At 25.7% G+C, this 19,537-nt stretch overlaps 1 protein-coding gene across 3 annotated transcripts in view; it reads left to right on the top strand.

Annotated features, from left to right (window-relative positions):
* LOC145833772 (inosine-5'-monophosphate dehydrogenase 2-like) overlaps positions 1–10,225 on the top strand; it is a 29,515-nt gene extending 19,290 nt beyond the window's left edge. For 2 of the 3 annotated variants that reach the window (XM_082940949.1, XM_082940951.1), the window contains 8 exons: positions 822–1,021; positions 1,598–1,688; positions 2,013–2,108; positions 2,499–2,642; positions 7,267–7,411; positions 8,345–8,488; positions 8,600–8,683; positions 9,815–10,225. In XM_082940949.1, the coding sequence (XP_082797075.1) occupies positions 822–1,021; positions 1,598–1,688; positions 2,013–2,108; positions 2,499–2,642; positions 7,267–7,411; positions 8,345–8,488; positions 8,600–8,683; positions 9,815–9,836 (926 nt within the window). In that variant the 3' untranslated portion in view covers positions 9,837–10,225. Of the gene's footprint in view, positions 1–821; positions 1,022–1,597; positions 1,689–2,012; positions 2,109–2,498; positions 2,643–7,266; positions 7,412–8,344; positions 8,489–8,599; positions 9,005–9,814 lie in introns of those variants that run through there. The other variant, XM_082940950.1, reaches the window with a different exon arrangement.
* The last annotated feature ends 9,312 nt before the right edge of the window (positions 10,226–19,537 follow it).

The raw sequence follows: 19,537 nt of genomic DNA, 5'->3' as shown, positions 1-19,537 counted from the left end.
GCAATCAAAACACTCATATTGTCTTGATAATTTTCTTTTACCTCTTGACTTACTTGCTAAAGGTAAAAAATACAAAATAAAACTCTAAGTTTATATAGTTATATTCCTTAATAGTATAGAATTGATTTTGAATGTTTATATTTTGGTTTCAAAAACTAAGCGAGTAAATATCCTATTTTTCAAAATTGAAAATCGTCCCCTGATTGTATGAACTTTCAGCAAAATTATTTTTTTTTAAAGGTATTTGCATATATTGGATATATGTTAAAATAGGAAGTTCATTAGTTGTGTAAATTTTAAATACTTAGGGCGTGGTGTAAAATGATTTTAACTAATAAAAATTTACTACTCCACTTAAACTAGTTACTAGAACTTTTCAGTTTTTTTTTATGTATACGAAAGTTTAGTTACTTTAACTCAACTAATTAGTAAAAGCTAAACAACTACATTCTAAGTAACCTAACATTATAACTAATGAAATTAATTCAAAAACTAGTTAAGAAAACTTCATTATGAAACTCTATTCTATATAGTAAATTTTAATATCAAATCTTATTTTTAGGCTTTTAAGCTACAATCAAAATACACAAACAAAGCCAACAGAGTTTATCTCTATCGTTTTAAGTTAAATATTTTGATAATGTTTTTCAAGACATAGCAATGGTTGTTAATTCAAATTAGTTTTCAAAAAAGCAACAAGTAAAGTATCACTTTGGTTCAAATATAAATAAGTGTAATTAAAAAATAATAATTAAAATGGAATTTTTCGGAAATATATTTACAAATTCTTTGTAAATCTGTTAATGTCTTATGTAAAACAGGCAAGCTTCCGATTATAAACTCTGATGGAAACCTTGTTTCTTTAATTGCTCGTACTGATTTGAAAAAGAACAGAAATTTCCCACATGCTAGTAAGGATGCAAAAAAGCAGTTGTTGTGTGGTGCAGCAATCTCTACTCACGAGTGTGACAAACACAGGCTTAATTTGCTCGTTGATGCAGGAGTAGATGCTGTTATTTTAGTAAGTTGTTCGTTATAGTGTGTGTTGTTATAATATTACAGTCTTATTAAAGCCACAATTTTCTACATTAATAATATCACATAGTCGATATGAATCATTTTTACGTGTAGCTTATGGTAAACAAACTTAAGTCTTTTGTTGAAAATTTATTTAACATATAATAATATATATAGGAAAGCGCTAACCAACTAGAATAATAACTATAGTCTTCTGTATATTTAATTAGAAATAGTTTGTTTTTAGACCAATATTTTAATAACTTATAACTAATAAGTTATTAAAACTTTAAATGATTTAAACATTCAGTAAATATAAACCTTTTCTATAGAAGATTATATAAGTTTTGAGAAAGCAACGTGAATGATCAGAGTTATTTATATTAATAATTGTGAAGTTACTTTGTAAAGAAATTTAGTTTTAAACGAGCTCTTAGCCTGTTTTTATAGAGAGTTATATATGTTTTATGTTAGTATAAATTGTAAGTAAAATTTTTAACGATAGATAATTTTAATACTTGTTTAAAATGGTATTTAGATTATATTGTAAACGTTGCTTTACTTAAGTTTAAAATTTTAGGACTCTTCTCAAGGCAACTCGACTTACCAGATAGATTTCATTAAATACATCAAAGATAAGTACCCAGACTTGCAAATTGTTGCTGGAAATGGTAAAATACTGTTTATTTGAATTAAATTATTAAAGTTTATACCTGTTAAAAAGCTTGATTTTTTTTAAATGAAGCTTGTTTTTTTCAACTTTTAGTTTCAATGTATTTAAAATGTTATGCAATATGTAAACTAAAATTGAGCAAGAGTTGTTTAGTTCAAGTTGAATGTAATACATACATTTTTTAGTATTTTAGTTTTATATTCGATAAGCATGTTTTATACCACTTTTATAATAAATAACTTTAAAACATTTATTTATTATTATATATTAACAACAATTATACAAAGTGCTTGCATTCAAATGTTTACAATTTAATTTACAGTTGTGACAGCGGCGCAAGCGAAAAACTTAATAGATGCTGGTGCTGATGCATTGAGGGTTGGTATGGGAAGTGGCAGCATTTGCATTACTCAAGAAGGTTCGTTCAACACTATTTTCTTGTAGGTTTTAAATAAGATATTCTAAGTTAGTTTTTCCGTATCGTTTAGTTCAACTTAGTTTAATATATACCAGAAACGTCGCGTTGGGTGGAATTAAAGCAAGTGTTCCACCTAAATTAAGTTAAAAACTTAATTTGATATTATAAAACTGTTGAAATTATTTTTTAAATAACTTGTTGTTTATAAACGATTTGTTGTAATTGTAGTATTTTTATCTTACTAAATTAAAAAAGTATTTGATTAAGGGTTTTTTTTAAATACCAGGCGTCGTCACTAATATGTGCTTACATATTTTTAAATAACGTTTAGTATAACGAATGTTTGAAAAATGTATAATCAGCTATATTATTTGTGTATACTCGTAATAGTGATGGCAGTCGGACGACCTCAAGCAACTGCAGTATACAAAGTAGCCGAATATGCACGTAGATTCGGTGTACCGGTTATTGCTGATGGCGGTATTCAAAATGTTGGTCATATCACTAAAGCACTTGCTCTTGGTGCATCTACCGGTTAGCTTAGCTGTTTTTTTTTAGTAGTTTTTTTAAATTAACGAAATATATCATTTTATTTTTCAACATATTTAAAGTCATTAGTTTCTCTATGTAAGTTGATATCTTTTACATTTTAGATTAAATAGTATTTTTTGAATTTTTTGTTTCGAAGACACTTATAAGTTAAAAACATTCGCTGGTTTTACAATCGTTTCGACACTGGTTTAAACTCTATTCTATAACATAAATAAAAATATGTATACATTTAGTGTTTATTAAAATGCTTAAACACAGAATGCATTGATAAAACAAAATTGTTCCAGTAGTAAGAAGTATTTAATCTAAGAATTATATCTAAAACAATCTAAATACTTAGCTCATTTCAATTTCATAACCTGGAATAAATTTCCGCTACTACTAACGCTGTAGTAAAAATATTATGTATCACTTATTATTACAGAGCTGCAAAGTTAAAAAAAATACGGCTTTAAGTTACCTTTATACATACAGTAAAAGTGTGTTGTAGTAAAACGTCACCATTCATACAAAAGCGGTCCAATTGCCAAGAAGTTACTATTTAGATCAGACCTTGAAGGATGCAAATAAACGTTTCAATGCCTTAACTTAAAATTAAATTCCAAAAGATTATGGTCAAATGAATTAAGTTAAGAACTCAGCGTTAATACATAGAGAAAAAAATGCCATGTATTAGAAACGTCACCATTTTACGATAATGTCTAATTTCAAAAAAAAGAACAGTTTAAATAAGACCTGGATGAATCCAAATATAAAAGTTTGGGGTTCGAAGTAAATAAGGAAGTATTAAACTTTAAAAAAATATTTTTAAAGAGTTTCCTTATATCAAATATCGATTTTCACAAAAACTTTATGCTATTGTGGTGGCTCATTATTCAATCATTACTAATATTTAGATATATTAAAATTCTCATCCAACCTCCTTTATAATTGTCTTTTGTCAATAGTTTTAAAACTTATTTTAATGAGAAAATTACAAGAAACATATCAAAATTATGAAAAATGATTTAAGGAAATCAATTTTCCAAAATATATTTTAATTAATAATAAATAAAACTTTCATTTTATATAATTTATAAAAAACTTTTGCATAATGCTTTTAAAGTTCCTAAAAGAAAGTTTGTTAACTTTTTATATTAATATATTTTTTATTTATCACATCAACTTAGATCCCTTTTATCTCACAAGTTTCTTTAAGCCTTTTTATGCTGCAAAATTTATGTGAGTTAAAGTTTAAAAATAACACAAACTTATTAATAAAGTAGTTATAGATTTTATTACTTAACACAGTGTTTCATGCGCTTAGACAATGAAACACTACCTAGTTCATTGCCTAAGCGCATGAAACATTGTGTTAAGTAATAAAATAAACTCTTGAGTTTTAAATTGTATCTTTTAAAATTAGCCTATCAATATTTTAAACAAGTGTCTTTTAAGAGTTTTTGAGTGGAGTATAATCTAAAACATCTTTTAAGGTTGCTATTAAACCTGGAATAACCTGACATTTGACGTTTTGAGTAAAAAAATCTGGAATTTGAGAAATTTCGAAAAATATTTTGAAAAACTTGTAGTTACCAACTATTTTTACAAGTAAAAAAAATCGATTACAAAAAAATATTATCATTATATTAATTTTTTTGTATTGTTTAAGACAATTTGTTAGCTAAAATTAAATTCCATACTAATAACTGACAAAAAAAACTTGTACTTTTAAAAGCCTGGAAGAACATAAAAAAATTTAAAAGTTTTTTTTAAACCTACGGCAACCCTGGTTTTTGGAATCCAAAATTAATATTTCATGTAAAAGATAATAATATTGCTAAATATATAAAGTTATTGTACTTCAAAAGTTTTTATTTTAAACTCATTACTGTTGCTTGAAATACTTTCAAATGAGTCGTCAGCAAGCAAGTAGAATAATAACTGAAAAGTCTTGATAAATAGTAACAATGTTAGTTGACGATTTGAGAAATTTAAGCAGCATAACTTTAAAAAGATTGGCCCTCAGAAGTGTCCAGTATATTTAAAACTTCTTTACCTTGGAAATATTTCTGAGAGGTTTTCTAAGAAAATTTCAGAGGAAATAAACCAAGTTTTCAGCTCTGTTCATTTAAGAACAGTTTTGTATAATGATCGACCTCTAAGTGGAATTTACAAAGATGTTTCTCCCACCCATGAAAAAAGTAACATAATCTATAAATTTAGTTGTCACTGTGGTAGTGACTACGTTGGAATAAATCTCAAAGGTTTCATGTAAGAATCGATCAGCATGTTCCGAAAGTCTTGAAAAGCTGGTTTGATGGCCGTTCGGAGAAACCAACGAAAAAATACTTCTCGGCGATTGGGCAACATTTGTTGGACAATCCTGAGTGTGCTAAAAATTATAAAAAGGACAGTTTTTCAGTCTTAGTGAGAGCGGAGAACTCTTTTCAACTGCATATTCTGGAAGCCTTATGTATTTAATCTTTAAGACCAAGTATATGTAAGCAGAAAAAGTTTGTATACCAAACTAGACTTTTTAAATCCTTATATTGAATAATTATAAAGTAATTAGTTTCTTGTTAAATTTTATTTCAAAGTATAGTTTTAATTTCAATTCTTATCGCTTGTTTGTTTTAGATTGTTTTAATTCTAACGAGTTTTATTAATATACCAATGTGTATAGCATAAGCACTTAGTTAATTTTAACATTTGATTATTACGTCATTTATATTTTAAAACTTTAAACTTCAGTATGATTTTATTTAAATTTGTATTCATTCCAATATAGTAAGAAACAATTTCTGATGAGCCTTACTACAAAAGTACTAAAATAAATTTAAAGAAAATGAAATGTATTCTGTTATATAATATTTTTTTAAATAAATTATGCACCGGAAAAAAAGTTGTTCAAACTTTATAAAGATAATAATAATATAAACTTTTCAAACATATACAAGTTGAGTATGTTTTGTAGTCATAGTTATTATTATTCATTAATATATTTCACAATATTTATACTACAGCCTTTAATAGCAAGAACTTTGAAGAATATAAATGTTCAAATATTCATGTTATTAATTACAGTAGACTACCGCTTAAGTACGCAAATTGAACCCGACCAAAAAGTGCGTACTTAGCACAGGTAGTGCGTACTTTTTGACGACATAGTATAATATGAAATTTAGTTGTTTGTTTTCTTTCTTACAACTAGCCACCAAATAATTAAACAAAATAAACAAGTCTTTTTGTTTTAAAAACCATTTAATACATAGTTCTAATCTGCAAAATTTTTTAATAGATTTTAAAATGATTTTTTTTTCTATAAAAAGTTTCTACATAATTAATACATATATTTAATATAGAAAGTCAATGTCAGTCAATGATATAAAAAAGAATATTAAGCCATATTTTCAATATTTTTTTTGTTAGAGGGAAAGTACCAAACATTTGCAAAACATCAATGTGTGTACATTTAAATTAAATTATGACTTAACTATGTTGTATTTGTAGGTTTTTTTAACTTTGTCATCTATATTTATTTATTTTATAGCATTACAGCTCAAATATCATTATTCTTTTAACTTTTCTGCAACCACTACACAAGTATTTAGTTTATTAACATTTAATAACAGGACTGTCACAATCTCAGGCCACTTAGACTACTCAGGATTACTCACCCTAGTTTAAAAGTTGTGAAAGTCTAACTCAGCAGGTTGGCCATTCTACCTGAAAAAATAAAATAATCTGGAAAAACTTGATGATTGAAAACTTAGGAAAAAAAAACTTGAATTTCTTAGAAGTTCTAATATAACATCCTTTATTTTGATAAATATATTGTACCTATAATGGCTCAGTTAAAAATGTAGATTGAATTGTATTTTTAAAACTTTTACTTTTCTAGTTTCATTAACATAGTTATTAAAATTTGCTCCACAATGTTCATTAGTTTAAGCTCAAGCAACTTTAAATTTGATATAAATATATAAAAAAATATATATAAAAAATATATAAAAAAATTAGATTTTTTTTTGTCTTTCTGGATAAGTGCGTACTTAAGGCGAGGTGCGTACCAAAAAAATTGCGTACTTAAGCGGTAGTCTACTGTATATTACATGTAGTGCTTATTCTATTTGAATAAGATTTATTTAAGCACTGACGAGGTCTTTGACCGAAACTTAGTTTGTAAAATAAATTCTTGAGAGAATGAATTCATTATTTCTCATCCAGTAGTTGAGATCTCTCTATTTGTTTTCTTAAAACCAAAACATATAATACTACATGTAGTGTTGATTTAAATTTTATGTAAGTTGTTAGACAACACATGAAAATATTTTTTACTATGTTCTAAATATCTATTTTGTTATTATCTCTTTATATTAACAATTAAAAGTTGTAAAGGTTTACTTTTTTATTTCATCATATTCACGTGGTTGCCACTCGTTTTTTCTAAATTTTCTCCAGGTTTTTAAAATAAATTTTTCAAAAGTAGTAAATAAATTTGAAACTAAGTTAAATGTTACATGTATACTACATGGATTGGAAAACTACAATTTAGTTCAAAAAATAATTTTTTATATTCCTGCAAAGTCTTACGTTTGTTTCGAATAAACTTCAAATGAAACAGTTATGATGGGATCACTGTTGGCGGCCACTAGCGAGTCACCAGGTGAATACTTTTACAGTGACGGTGTTAGATTAAAAAAATACAGAGGAATGGGTAGCGTGGATGCAATGGAACATCGTGCGTCACAAGCCAGATACTTTAACTCGTCAGTTTAAATAAATAGTCAAATTTTTGTTTTTTCTAGGTATATTTAGTTAATTCTTTTTTTAGATAGACCAAATAATTTATTTTAAAGTTATATTAATACAGAGTAGTTCAGGCTATAGGAGGAAGTAAATTGATTTTTTTACAACTTTATCTTGTTTTGTAAGGTTCTTATCAAGATACAAGTTGCTTTTTACAGACTTTAAATATTCGAACTAGTTTTTGTAGTACAGCCAATTAAAATCGAAGAGTACGACGGGTTCTTCTGGGATGAGAAAACAAAAGTGCTGAATAAATAGAAGTCACTAAACATGCCTATGTTTTTTTAAATAAATATCTCAAATTTTCATTGATCTTTCTTTCAATATTTATAAAAAGTTTGTAGTAAAAAATTTTTAATATATAAATAATAAAAATTGGTGACCAAAAAACGAAAAAAAATATATACAAAAATATTTTTAAAATGCTGCTAGTCAAAAGTTCAACAATTCCTTACAAAATATTTTATTTCGAATATTGCAATTAAGATTTCCTGAAAATTTAAGGCTTATCTCATAAGACATTAGAGAGAATGGATTTTTAGTAGTTTCTATCTATTCGCCGTTTTAGCTTTCTCTTCCCATAAGGAACCAATCGTACTCTCTGACATTAGCCGAATATTTTCCAAAAGTTATTTTGATTTTTTTAAAGCAACTTGTAGTTTAATTAAAATTCTACAAAGTATGAATTTAAATTCTATAAAACAAGGTCAAGTTATAAAAAATGTGAATTACCCCCACATGAACTATAACTTAACATTAAGGCTTTCGATTTCACCTATCTAGTTTAATACAGTTTTAAGTGGACAGATGTATACGTTTTTATGATAATTACATCTTTTATTGTTTAAGTATTTTTAAGTTGAAAAAGTGTGACATTTTTATTGTATTTTTAGAGCAAACGACAAAGTAAAAGTTGCTCAAGGTGTTTCTGGATCAGTAAAGGACAAGGGATCGATTCACACTTTTATTCCTTATCTTGTCTCTGGACTTCAGCACGGATGTCAGGATATTGGTGCTCAGAGTCTTTCGCAACTCCGGTATGTTTCTAGTTTCAATACATTATTTTTTCAATTACAAATAGTCTACATGCATATTCTAGTATGTTTTTGTCAATTGTTTTATTAAGTATAATAGACTGAAATCTTCAGGTCTATGATGTACAGTGGTGAATTGAGGTTAGAGAAAAGAACTGCATCTGCTCAAGTTGAAGGCGGGGTTCACGGACTTCACAGGTATAATTACCGTTTATATTAGTTATGGGTGGTATGTACCTTTTTTTTTAAAGCATGTTTTGTTTTAAATATATTTATTTCACTGTTAAATAAACAATTGTTTTTAAAAGAGATTTTAAAGCTATTGTTTTAGTACTAAATGATTGCCTTACTTACGTTTGCACATATTTTGCTAAAAGCATGCAGTTTTAAAGTAGTGTAAATGCCTTTTACATTATTTTTTTACGTATATGTATTAAAATGGTACTGGTTAAGCATTTGCTTTACTTATTACTTTGCGCCAGCTTGTGATTATGTCAAGTTTTGAAATTAATAAAAATAAATTCAAAATATTAGCTGTTGTTTTTATAAAAGCTTAAGTTTTGTTAGCTGAAAAAAGTAGTTAACTTACTTTGAAAATATATAAAGCTGGTGTTTAAATTCTTACCATAAGAGTTGTAACGTGAAATATATTTAATTTAATATATTCTTTGATAAGTTTTTAAATATCGTTAAAGTTTAAGTTTTAATAAGAGTTTTTTTTTCCTTAAGGAAATATTGATCATGAGCTAAGTTATTATCTTATATATATTTTTTATTGTTTTACTTAATTACCTATTGTTTAGTTTTGATTTTATTCAATATTACTTTTATGTTTGTTACATGGTCGTCTATAACTTTCTTATCCTAAGTTTTGTTAACTAGTTTTTAAAGATAAAATTTTTACATCATTCGGAACTTTAATTTCCACAAGTCTTAGTTATATAATTCTGGTTAAATTAAGATAAATGAAAAATAATCCTTAATAACGATGTTTAGGGTATAAAATCAGAAACGTAGACGGGATATATAACTCGTTTTTGAGTTTAGTGTTCTCTAAACAATAACCATTGGTTTTGTACTTATAGTTATTAAAATGCTAATTTACATTGAATTTTTAAATTTACAATCAATTGGCTAAGCTTAAAATAGCTTTTTTTTTTGAACAAAATCTTGTATTGTCGATAATGTGTAAAATTTTTAGTTCTTTAACAAAAATTACAAACTTTTCGTTTACCGTATTATTTGTAGAAGTGTATTTATTATTCAATCTTAAGTTGGATGCTTAAAATTATGTTTATTTTTATTTTCAAAATTTAATATTTCGGACAGTTATGAGAAGAAACACTATTAGCGTACGAAGAAGAATCGATGTAATGATGTTGGCGTGACACTTATAATTGTACAAATATTTACGATCATTAGTTTTTTAAGAACTTAGTTTTAAATATAGTGAGAAAAAAAGTTCTTTAATACGTTGAGTACTTATTGGTATGATTTAAACTGGTGTTGCTTTGTATGTCATTTATATTATTATTCGTGTTTATCTTGTGCGTAAACTTTTTGTTAATACGTAATTGTTATTAGATAGGTTATTTTAGATATAGATAATTAGTTATGTATTCCAACACTTCTACATCAACGTGCAAATACTTATATATAAGATTTTACTAGAGTTATTTTTAAGAAGTAAAAAGCTGCAGTTTTTGTGTAAATTTCATAATAATAAATTTCGTAAAGTAAGTTTACCTGTTGTTTTTTTTTTTTAAATTTCTTGTTATAAGTTGTTTTATATACTGTGTTAATTCGTATAATTTAAAATTTTAATCAAATTTATGACCTGTTAAAAGGTATCTTCTTATACGTTCTAATCAACTGGAGAATTTCTTAGGAAATATTCCTTTTATAATTTAAAAGACTTTAAATGTTAGGTTTTTTAAAATATTGAAAAAAAATCTTGCATTAAATCGTATATAATGTTAGTTATATACTTACGGTGAAAATTTGAAGAAAATTAGTAGTTAAACAATGAAGGAGATGATTTTCAGTGAAATAGCTTTTTTTCGCATTTTTAGCTTGCGTCTTCCATCAGAAACCTATAGAGGTCACCGACGTTGATCGCTTATATCTCAAAAATTACTTTGAATTTTGTTAAGCGGTTTAAAACGTCTTATAGTTCAGATTAAACTCTACAAAATAAGATCAACTTGTAAAAATCAAGGTGAACTCCCCCCATAAATTATCCAAGTCGGACAAAAGCATTCACACAAATTATATCTTCATTTTTTGCTAAATATATAAAGTACTGAGCTAATAAGTAGAAGCTATAAATCTGCGTCAAGTTAATAAAGCTGGTTTAGTTGGTTTTTAAACCATTACTGTGTATATAAGAGAAAAAAGTTCTTGTAATTCTTGGACCATGTTACTAAAAAAGTATTTTCAGACACTGTGTTTAAAAAAGTTTGTAAGATAATTAAATAGAAACTATAGAGAGTAATTGTAATGAAGCAATTATTTAGTAACTACTATTTGTACTGTATATACACTTTAATTACTGTAATCACTAATGTATATACACTAATGGAGTACATTAAAAAGTATTGAATAAATAGAGCTGGAAATTTTTTATCTTTGAAAAATTATTGTTAAGCTATAAAGTACGTTGCAAACCTTTGTGCTTAGTGTGCCATATGCGGAACCCACCCGTAGTAAAAATAGTTACAAATATGTATATGCTGCACATTATAACGGAATGATGCAGATAATTAATTATATTTTAAAGCTCAAACCTTAGGAATTACATATTAATTTGTTTTGAAATTACTAGTTATTCTACAAGTTCTTTCATAAGTCAGCTACTTAGTGACGGTAGTTCTTTTATGCACACTGCAATTCTACACACCTAGTTTTTACAATCATCAGCTTTCGATCTTGCTCGCTTTATTACCTCCTGAGTTATTTCTTAATCGATGCCTTTGCATTGTAATCAATAAACATCAAAAAACTCGGTATTTTTTTTATATAGGCCGCATTTTTAGTTTTATACATGTAAGTCATATTCAGTCGAAATTAATAACTAAGTACTTACTTTTTGAAATATTTTTGTTGTTCGGTTTTTTTTAAGAATTAAATGATATAAAACATACCAACTTTAAACTAAGTTTGTTTACTCTTATTTAATGTTTAGTAATATATTTGAACACAGTTGTTAAAAAATATTATGCATGAAAGTAAGTACAGTTTGTCTCAAAATTCTGAAAAATGCAATATCATTTTTGTTATAAATATGTACATTCAGCGATATATCTAAAAACAAAAGAGTGTATGAACTCAAATTATGTCTTAAAAACTTAATATCTATCTAGGTTTGTAATAATGTAACATAGAATAAAAATTTACTAGTGGTTGACATAGAATAAAAATTTACACTAGTAAGAAAATGTTATAAAATACTTTCACTAGTAGATGAAAACTTTAAGCAAAACTATGTTTGCAAAAATAAATTTTCTTTATTTTCCTACAAAGAAGTAGAAATCTCATTAGAGGCGTGTTTCAAACTTATAAATTGTTGAGTTTGATATTTAAGTTTAAGTAAACATTTGTTTTATACTAACACAATTGTCTACTTTTAAACTATTACCTCATTAAGCACGACAATGTTTACAAAACAGTTTTGAGAGAGCAAACATTAAAATGCAGTTAAATATTTTAACTATTTTATATTATTACTAATTTAATTATCATTTACACTAAAATATACACAAATGATATATTATTTAGGCACATACATTATTTCATATATGTTCTATTTGAAGGTACTATATAAAACAAAAGAAAAGGTCCTGACGCACATAAACGAACCTGAACACTAGATATCCTACTTTTAACTATTAAGCAAAAAAAAAACAGTTTTTTACTAATCACTAGTCAATTGTTACTATTTAATTTGTACTATTACTTAGTTAGACAGTTTTTAGCAAAGTATATTGTTTTGAACTAATATTTCTAAGTAAAAATGAAAGTAGAAAAATGTTTAAAATCAAAGCATTGGAATTATAAAAACGTTTATTAATAAACACATTTAAAAAAGATTAACTGAAATAATTTAAAATTCTTTAAAAATATGCTATCTAAAAAAATTAAAATAATTAAGAATAATAAAATTACAAAAATTAGTAATAGATGCCTCACATTTAATGCCAAATATTAGTATATTACTGACATTATAATCCTTTATGTTACAATATAGTTAGTGACTTTAGTTGTAGTTTAAAGTTCGGCCCAGACATCAAAACCTAAGCAGCCTTTTAAACAGAAGGTAAAGCAAGATGAAAAAGCACCTAAAAGTAAAATAAAAAAGGTAAATGAATGTTTTAGTTTTTTTTTACAAAATCTTATTCTATTCTTTATTGTGCAATGTTGGACTCAGGCATCATAATCTAAGCCACTTAAACAGGACACACAAGAAGTAAAATAAAAAAAACTTAGATAAAACAAAAAAAAAAAAAAACATAAACGAATCTTAAACAAATTTAGTTTTATTTAGAAATAATTGATAAGTCAAAACTTTTTTTTTTCAAATAAAAGAAATATATATGAAAGTTTTTTACCATGAAAATTTATAAATCATTATACCAATGAAATTAGATACAAAATATAACCGCAAATTTTAAACCAGATAAATTAAAAAAAAAACAACAACAAACAATAACTTAACAAACTTAATATTTTAGGGGTTTAAATGTTATTATTATACTGTTGTACTTGCCTCATTTGCACAAATTTATGATTGAAAAAAAAATCCAAAACTTTACTACTTCAATCTACCCAACCCATTTTTTTTATTTGTAGAAGCATTACAAAGCCGACCTTACGCACAGAATGTTAATAACTTAATTAACTTTTTTAGAAAGAAAAATAAAAGTTTTAAACTTTCGTACAAAGCCTACGTGTATTTAAAAAGTCGTTGATAAGCTAAAGTGTGACTTTTTTGAAGAAAAATATGCAGATGCTTAATAATCGCAAATTAAAAAAAAAACGCTTCGGCTGCAGTTCTAAGGTCGATTTAATAATACTTTATTTTTTTATTTATTTTAAGTTTTAGTTAATATTTTTTTTACAGTTTATATTTTATATATTTGGGTAAGTTGGGTTAGGGATAAAGGTGTAAATTAAAATTTTGGGTTAGGGATAAGGGTGAAAATGTTTTTAATATTCTGCTGTATTATCAATTTACTACATTTGCATAAACTTGCATAACGTTAAGAACGAAAAATTTTCAAAAGCTTGCAACTGCAGCTGACCCAAAAAACCTGTTAAATAATTAGTTTGTCCATTTTCATCATTCCATTATATGGTTTGTGGTGCTTTTAAATTTTATTTACGGTATTTTTTTTATTTGTAAGATATATTTCGTTCATCTAATTTAAACTGACCGAAATATAGCTTAGTTTAACAACTATGTTAAAAAAAATTGTTTTTAGAGAAAAATTATGTAAAATAGAAAAATGCAAGAAAGCGTGAATTTTTTGAAAAGGCCAACTAAAAAATTCAAACCGAATTTGATGGAAATTATTGTGCAAAGCCAAAAAAAATCCAAGTTAGTATTAAAGAAATTGAAAAGTTATAGGTTTTAAAATTGGAAAAAAAAGAAGCAAAATACCACCTTAGCCAAATAAAGTAATGCTCGTCAGATTTAAGCTGGATGTACCCATAAGGTAAATAGGGATAATATGGCGTTCATCAGAAAGCTTTAATTTTTGTTTTATCAGCTACATAATAAATTTACAGAAAAAATAAATTAAATTAAGTTTCTAAATTATATTAATAGATATTAATATACATTAAGTGAATATTTATACTGTAATGAGTTTCAGACTTTGTTAATCTTAACTTATGCTTTTTATTTTTAACTGCTAAACAATTGTACAATTTACATATGTTTGTACTTGCTCTCATCCTGTTTTTTCAGGTTGAAAAGTGTTGAGTTTGAGACTGATGTTTTTTACCATAAAAGAAACATTATATAATAAACACAGGGTTGCCACTTTACCTGGAATCCTGGAAAAACCTGAAATTTGACAATTTAGGCAAAAAACACCTGGAAAAACTTGGAATTTAAGAAATTTCAAATAAAACCTGGAAAAACCTGGAATTTTGATCAAAACACCTGGAAAAACCTGGAATTTTTAAGAACTTTAACATCTTCAGTAGTAAAGTTTTGGTTTGACTCAAAAAATTTATCATATAGATAAAAAATTTAAGTCATTACCAAAAATTTTTTATTAAAAAACACATTTTAAGTAGCTTTAAAGTATCTTTTCAATGTTTTTATATTATTTAGCACAGTTTCTTACCTTAAATTTAACTTTAAACAAAAAAAAAACCTATAAATGTGTACTTTTAAAATCCTGGAAGAAATTTGAAAAACCTGGAAAAAATTTTGAAAAAACGAGTGGCAACCCTGTAAACAAGAAGTGGTAATAAAAAATCAAGCAAGTAAGTGACAGACATGATGTAAGTCTACATCCTTTTTACAATTAATGTAAAGTTATCTAAGAATAAAATTTATCTTTTTGGATGAGGTATTATTTTTTTAGGTAGAAAACATCAAAACTCACTATCCCCTCTGCAAATAAAAATTAAATTGAGCTCATCATGTGTTATTTCACCCACCCTATCTTAAAATTTATTAAAAAAAAAAATATCTTTTAATTTAAAAATAAAAATAAATTATCTATAAACAAAAATAAAACTAATTCTAACCCTTTATTGAAATAAACTCCTGGTGACACGTTTTCGGCAAACATTACTAGATTTAAATCTCAAAATTAAAAACCACATAGAAAGGAAAATTCCTGAAGCTCAAATCCACAAGAGAGTGCTGCTGACTTTCTGAACAAACAATAATCCAGTTATGATATCACTGCCACCAAAGTATATCCACAATTAGCTGTTAAAAATTTAAGTAGCAAATACTGTAAAGAAGAGATTGTATATTATGACAGGGTTACCACACACTCAGGGAATTCAGGGAAACTCCAGGAATTTTCAAAATGTAGAAAATCTCAGGCAAACTCAGGGAGACTCAGGGAAACTCAAGGAGTTTTGACCTTTTTTTAAACTCAGAAAAACTCAAGGAATTTTTAGTTTTTTCTAAAAATTTCAGGGAAGTTTTAAGGTTTTTTGAAAAGTCTCAGGGAACATTTTTTCTAGATCTAGTATGATATTTAGTTAATCCAGTTTCAATATTTTTTCAAAAAAAATAATTTTATTAATTTTCAAGTGCTTATTTAGAAATTTTTAGCTTTGCGACTAGCTCTTCAATATTTTTAGAATTAATATTATATTTTTTTAATAAATAATTAAAAATTTAAGGTTTAAAAAAACACAGGGAAACTCCGGGAAGTTTAAGGTTACTCAGGGAAGATTTTTTCACTCAAAGAGTGGCAACCCTGTTATAAACAAACAACTACAAAACAACAAACTTCTAAAAAAAAGGATGTAATTTACTGCTAGCAATAAGTTTACACTAAGCCTTATCAATATTTAAAAAACCTAACAAATATCTTCTCTCATAACAAAGTTTTATTAACAAAAGTACAACATCTAAAAGAAATGTTTTTTATATAATAAAAGTAAAATAAATTACATAATATATTTGAACTTAACTTTTGAATTTATGTCTTAAATGAAAGCTTATACTCATTTACATATATTTTAGGTCATTTTAACTGCTTTTAATTTATTATGATGTCATAATCACCCTAAATGTGCAAAATTTATCTGTAAAATGTAGGGGCAGGTAGGTCACCACATTTTTTTGGTCATATTGTAAAATTCAAAAAAGTACATATGATCCAATGTATTTTTGCTTAGTTAAAAAGAATCTAAAAAAAATTATAATTTTGCGAAAAAAAAAGTTGCTGCCCAAAAAACTGATTTAAACCCCAAAACTTATGTTTTAATTTCAAATAAGTACATATGGTTTGGATGTGTTTTGGCTTAGTTAAAAAGAATCTAAAAAAATTTTAATTTTACAAAAAAAAAGTTGCTGCCCAAAATCTGATTAAAACCCCAAAAATCACCTATTTTTATTTTTCAACCTAAACAGTAATAAAATTACTTTAACATCTCCTAGACTTGTATTATGACGTCAATATTACACTAAATATGCAAGTTTTGTCTGTAAAATTGTACTTTTTTTATAAAACAAAATCAAATTCTTCTGCCGTTTTACTTTTAGTTTTTTGATTTAGAATATAAAATGTGTCAAGTCAGCTAGGCAGAAAGATATTACTGGTGTAATGTCATTTGAATTGCATGTTGATATATATATATATAACATACATTTTAAATCACTTTCCGTTATTAGAAATTATAATTTTTGAGAGCATTTTATATAAGTAAATACAATAACAATTAAGTGCTATGAGTAACTAAAAAAGATTTGATAAAAAGCTTTGAAATTAAAGAATTAAAACATTTAAACAAACTAACAAATTAAGTTATAATTTATTTAGATGTACAATACTTGATAAACTTTAACTAATAGTAATTTAAAAACAATAACATACTTTAAGCTAAAAAAAAATTAATGCAGATATATATTTTTTTATAATTTAACAAAAATTCTTGAATTTAAAGAATAAAATTACACTAATTTTAATAAATTTACATGCTTTTTCTATGATATATAAGTCTAGATCTTTTACTATTAGACAGGTGCTCTCAATAATCATAATTTCTAATAACGGAAACATTTAAGACATAAATTATAAGTCTAGGACATGTTTAAGTAATTTTATTACTGTTTATGTCAAAAAATAAAAAAATAGGTGAATTAATCAGTTTTTTGGGCAGCAACTTTTTTTTTGTAAAATTAAAATTTTTTTAGATTCTTTTTAACTAAGCCAAAACACATCCAAACCATATGTACTTATGGTTAACACATTAACCAAAAAATGTGCTGTAATACCTACCCCTACATTTTACAAACAAATTTTGGACATTTAGGGTGATTATGACGTCATAATACATCACAAGCAGTTAATATGTCTTTGAATATATGTCAATAAGTATAAGATTTCATTTAAGTCATAAAGTATAAATCTAGGACATGTATAAGTGTTTATATTACTGTTTAAGTCAAAAAATCAAAAAGTATGTGATTTTCAGGGGTGAAATTAGTTTTATGGGCTGCAAAATTTTTTTAAGAATTAAAATAAATATTTTTTTCAGATTCTTCTTAATGAAGCAAAAACACATCCGAATCAAATGTACTCATCAAATATGAATTTTACAATTTGACCAAAAAAATGTGCAGTACTCCCTACCCCTACATTGTGTGAGTGAAGAGAACTAGCAAGAGTAAAACTTTTATGCTCAACATCAAATTCAGTCATACTATTCTGAAATAATTTACAAACTTGCATTTTAAACACATCATTTAATTTCAGCAGACCAGTTTTCACAAACAGTGGGTTTGTTGAGTTCAAACCAGGCACACAGCAATCATTCCTCACTATTCTTTTTTGCATACTAACAATTTGTTTCAAATAACCTTCAGCAGCACCACCCCAAGCAGTATTAAATCTGCAGATAATACAAACTATAATACACCATTTTAAGTGTACTCACATCCAAATAGTACCTTATTTTGACAACTCAAAACAACTTCTAGACAGTTTTGATTTGTAAGATCTTAAGTGAGCCCTCCAGTTCAGTTTTTCACATGGTTGCCAAAAATCCTAGAAATCTGGAAAAACCTGAAAATACCTTGAACTTGAAAACTTAGGCTAAAAACCTGGAAAAATCTGGAGTTTGAGAAGTTTTGAAAAAAAACCTAGATAAACCTGAAAATTTTAATAATTTTAGCATGTTAAGTAGTAAAATTTCAATTTGAATCAAAAAATCTATCACAAAGATAAAATTATTTTGTTAGAATCAATTTTTTTTTGTTAAAATATGCATTTAAAGTAGTTTTAGAGTATCTCTTCAATGTTTTAATACTTTTAAGCACAGTTTCTTACCTTAAACTTAACTATAATCTAAAAATAGACCAAAAATGTGTACTTTTAAAAACCTAGATTAAAAACCTACTTTAGTCGAATGTTTATGTGTTCTTTAAGGTCTTAATATTCTTTGTTATATTGTTTAATGATCTGTATAACCTTTACAACAGTACTTTAGTTATTATCACAGAAAAAGGCTATTTATAATATGATAGCAAGATTTGCTTTGTTAGTACTTTTGTTATTACTTTGGTATTTTAAGTATTCAAGCTCCCCTGTGACTCCTTTACTGCTCATGGCCCACTTTGGAAAACCCTGGTCTAGTATATCTATAAAATGATTTCAGCTAATTTAAAGCAAAAGAAAAACTTAATTAAAAGCTTGTTAAAACATTAGTTTTGCTATTCTATTGGTTAAATAAATATAAATATATTGCTTATAAAATGGTAAATGTTTTTAAACTTATGTTGTTAAAAATATTTAAGTTATATAGTTTTTTAATCAACTTTTTTTTCTTCAGTGGCTTATGAATGTTAAATAAGCAAGCACATACTCTATAAATATATATTTGTATATATTTTTTATCATAAAAAAATCACAATCTACCATTATTTTAAATAAACAATTTAATTTTCTCAAAACTAAGACATACCCATACATTTTTTGTTTAAAAGAGGTACAATCATTTAAGATAATCTACAATAATTTAAACCTTAAATATTTATCAGGTTTGCCACTCTTTAAGTCAAAAAATCTTCCCTGAGTGACCAGAAACTTCCCTAGGTAACCTTAAACTTCCCTGAGTTTCCCTGAGTTTTTTTCAAATCCTTAAAATTTTTATTATTTATTAAAAAATTACAATGTTAGTTTTAAGAATACTGAAGAACTAGCTGCAAGGCTAAAAAATTTCTAAATAAGCACAAAAAATATAATTAACTTTTCGAACAATATATTGAAATTGTATGAACTAAATCTCATTCTAGATCTAGAAAGAAATTTTCCTGAGATATTTTAAAAAATCTTAAGACTATAAAAAAAAAAA

Source organism: Thalia democratica, chromosome 4 (assembly GCF_965202585.1).
Source record: "Thalia democratica chromosome 4, ktThaDemo2.hap1.1, whole genome shotgun sequence".
Lineage (NCBI taxonomy): Eukaryota > Metazoa > Chordata > Thaliacea > Salpida > Salpidae > Thalia > Thalia democratica.
This window is presented reverse-complemented; position numbering and strand designations above follow the sequence as displayed.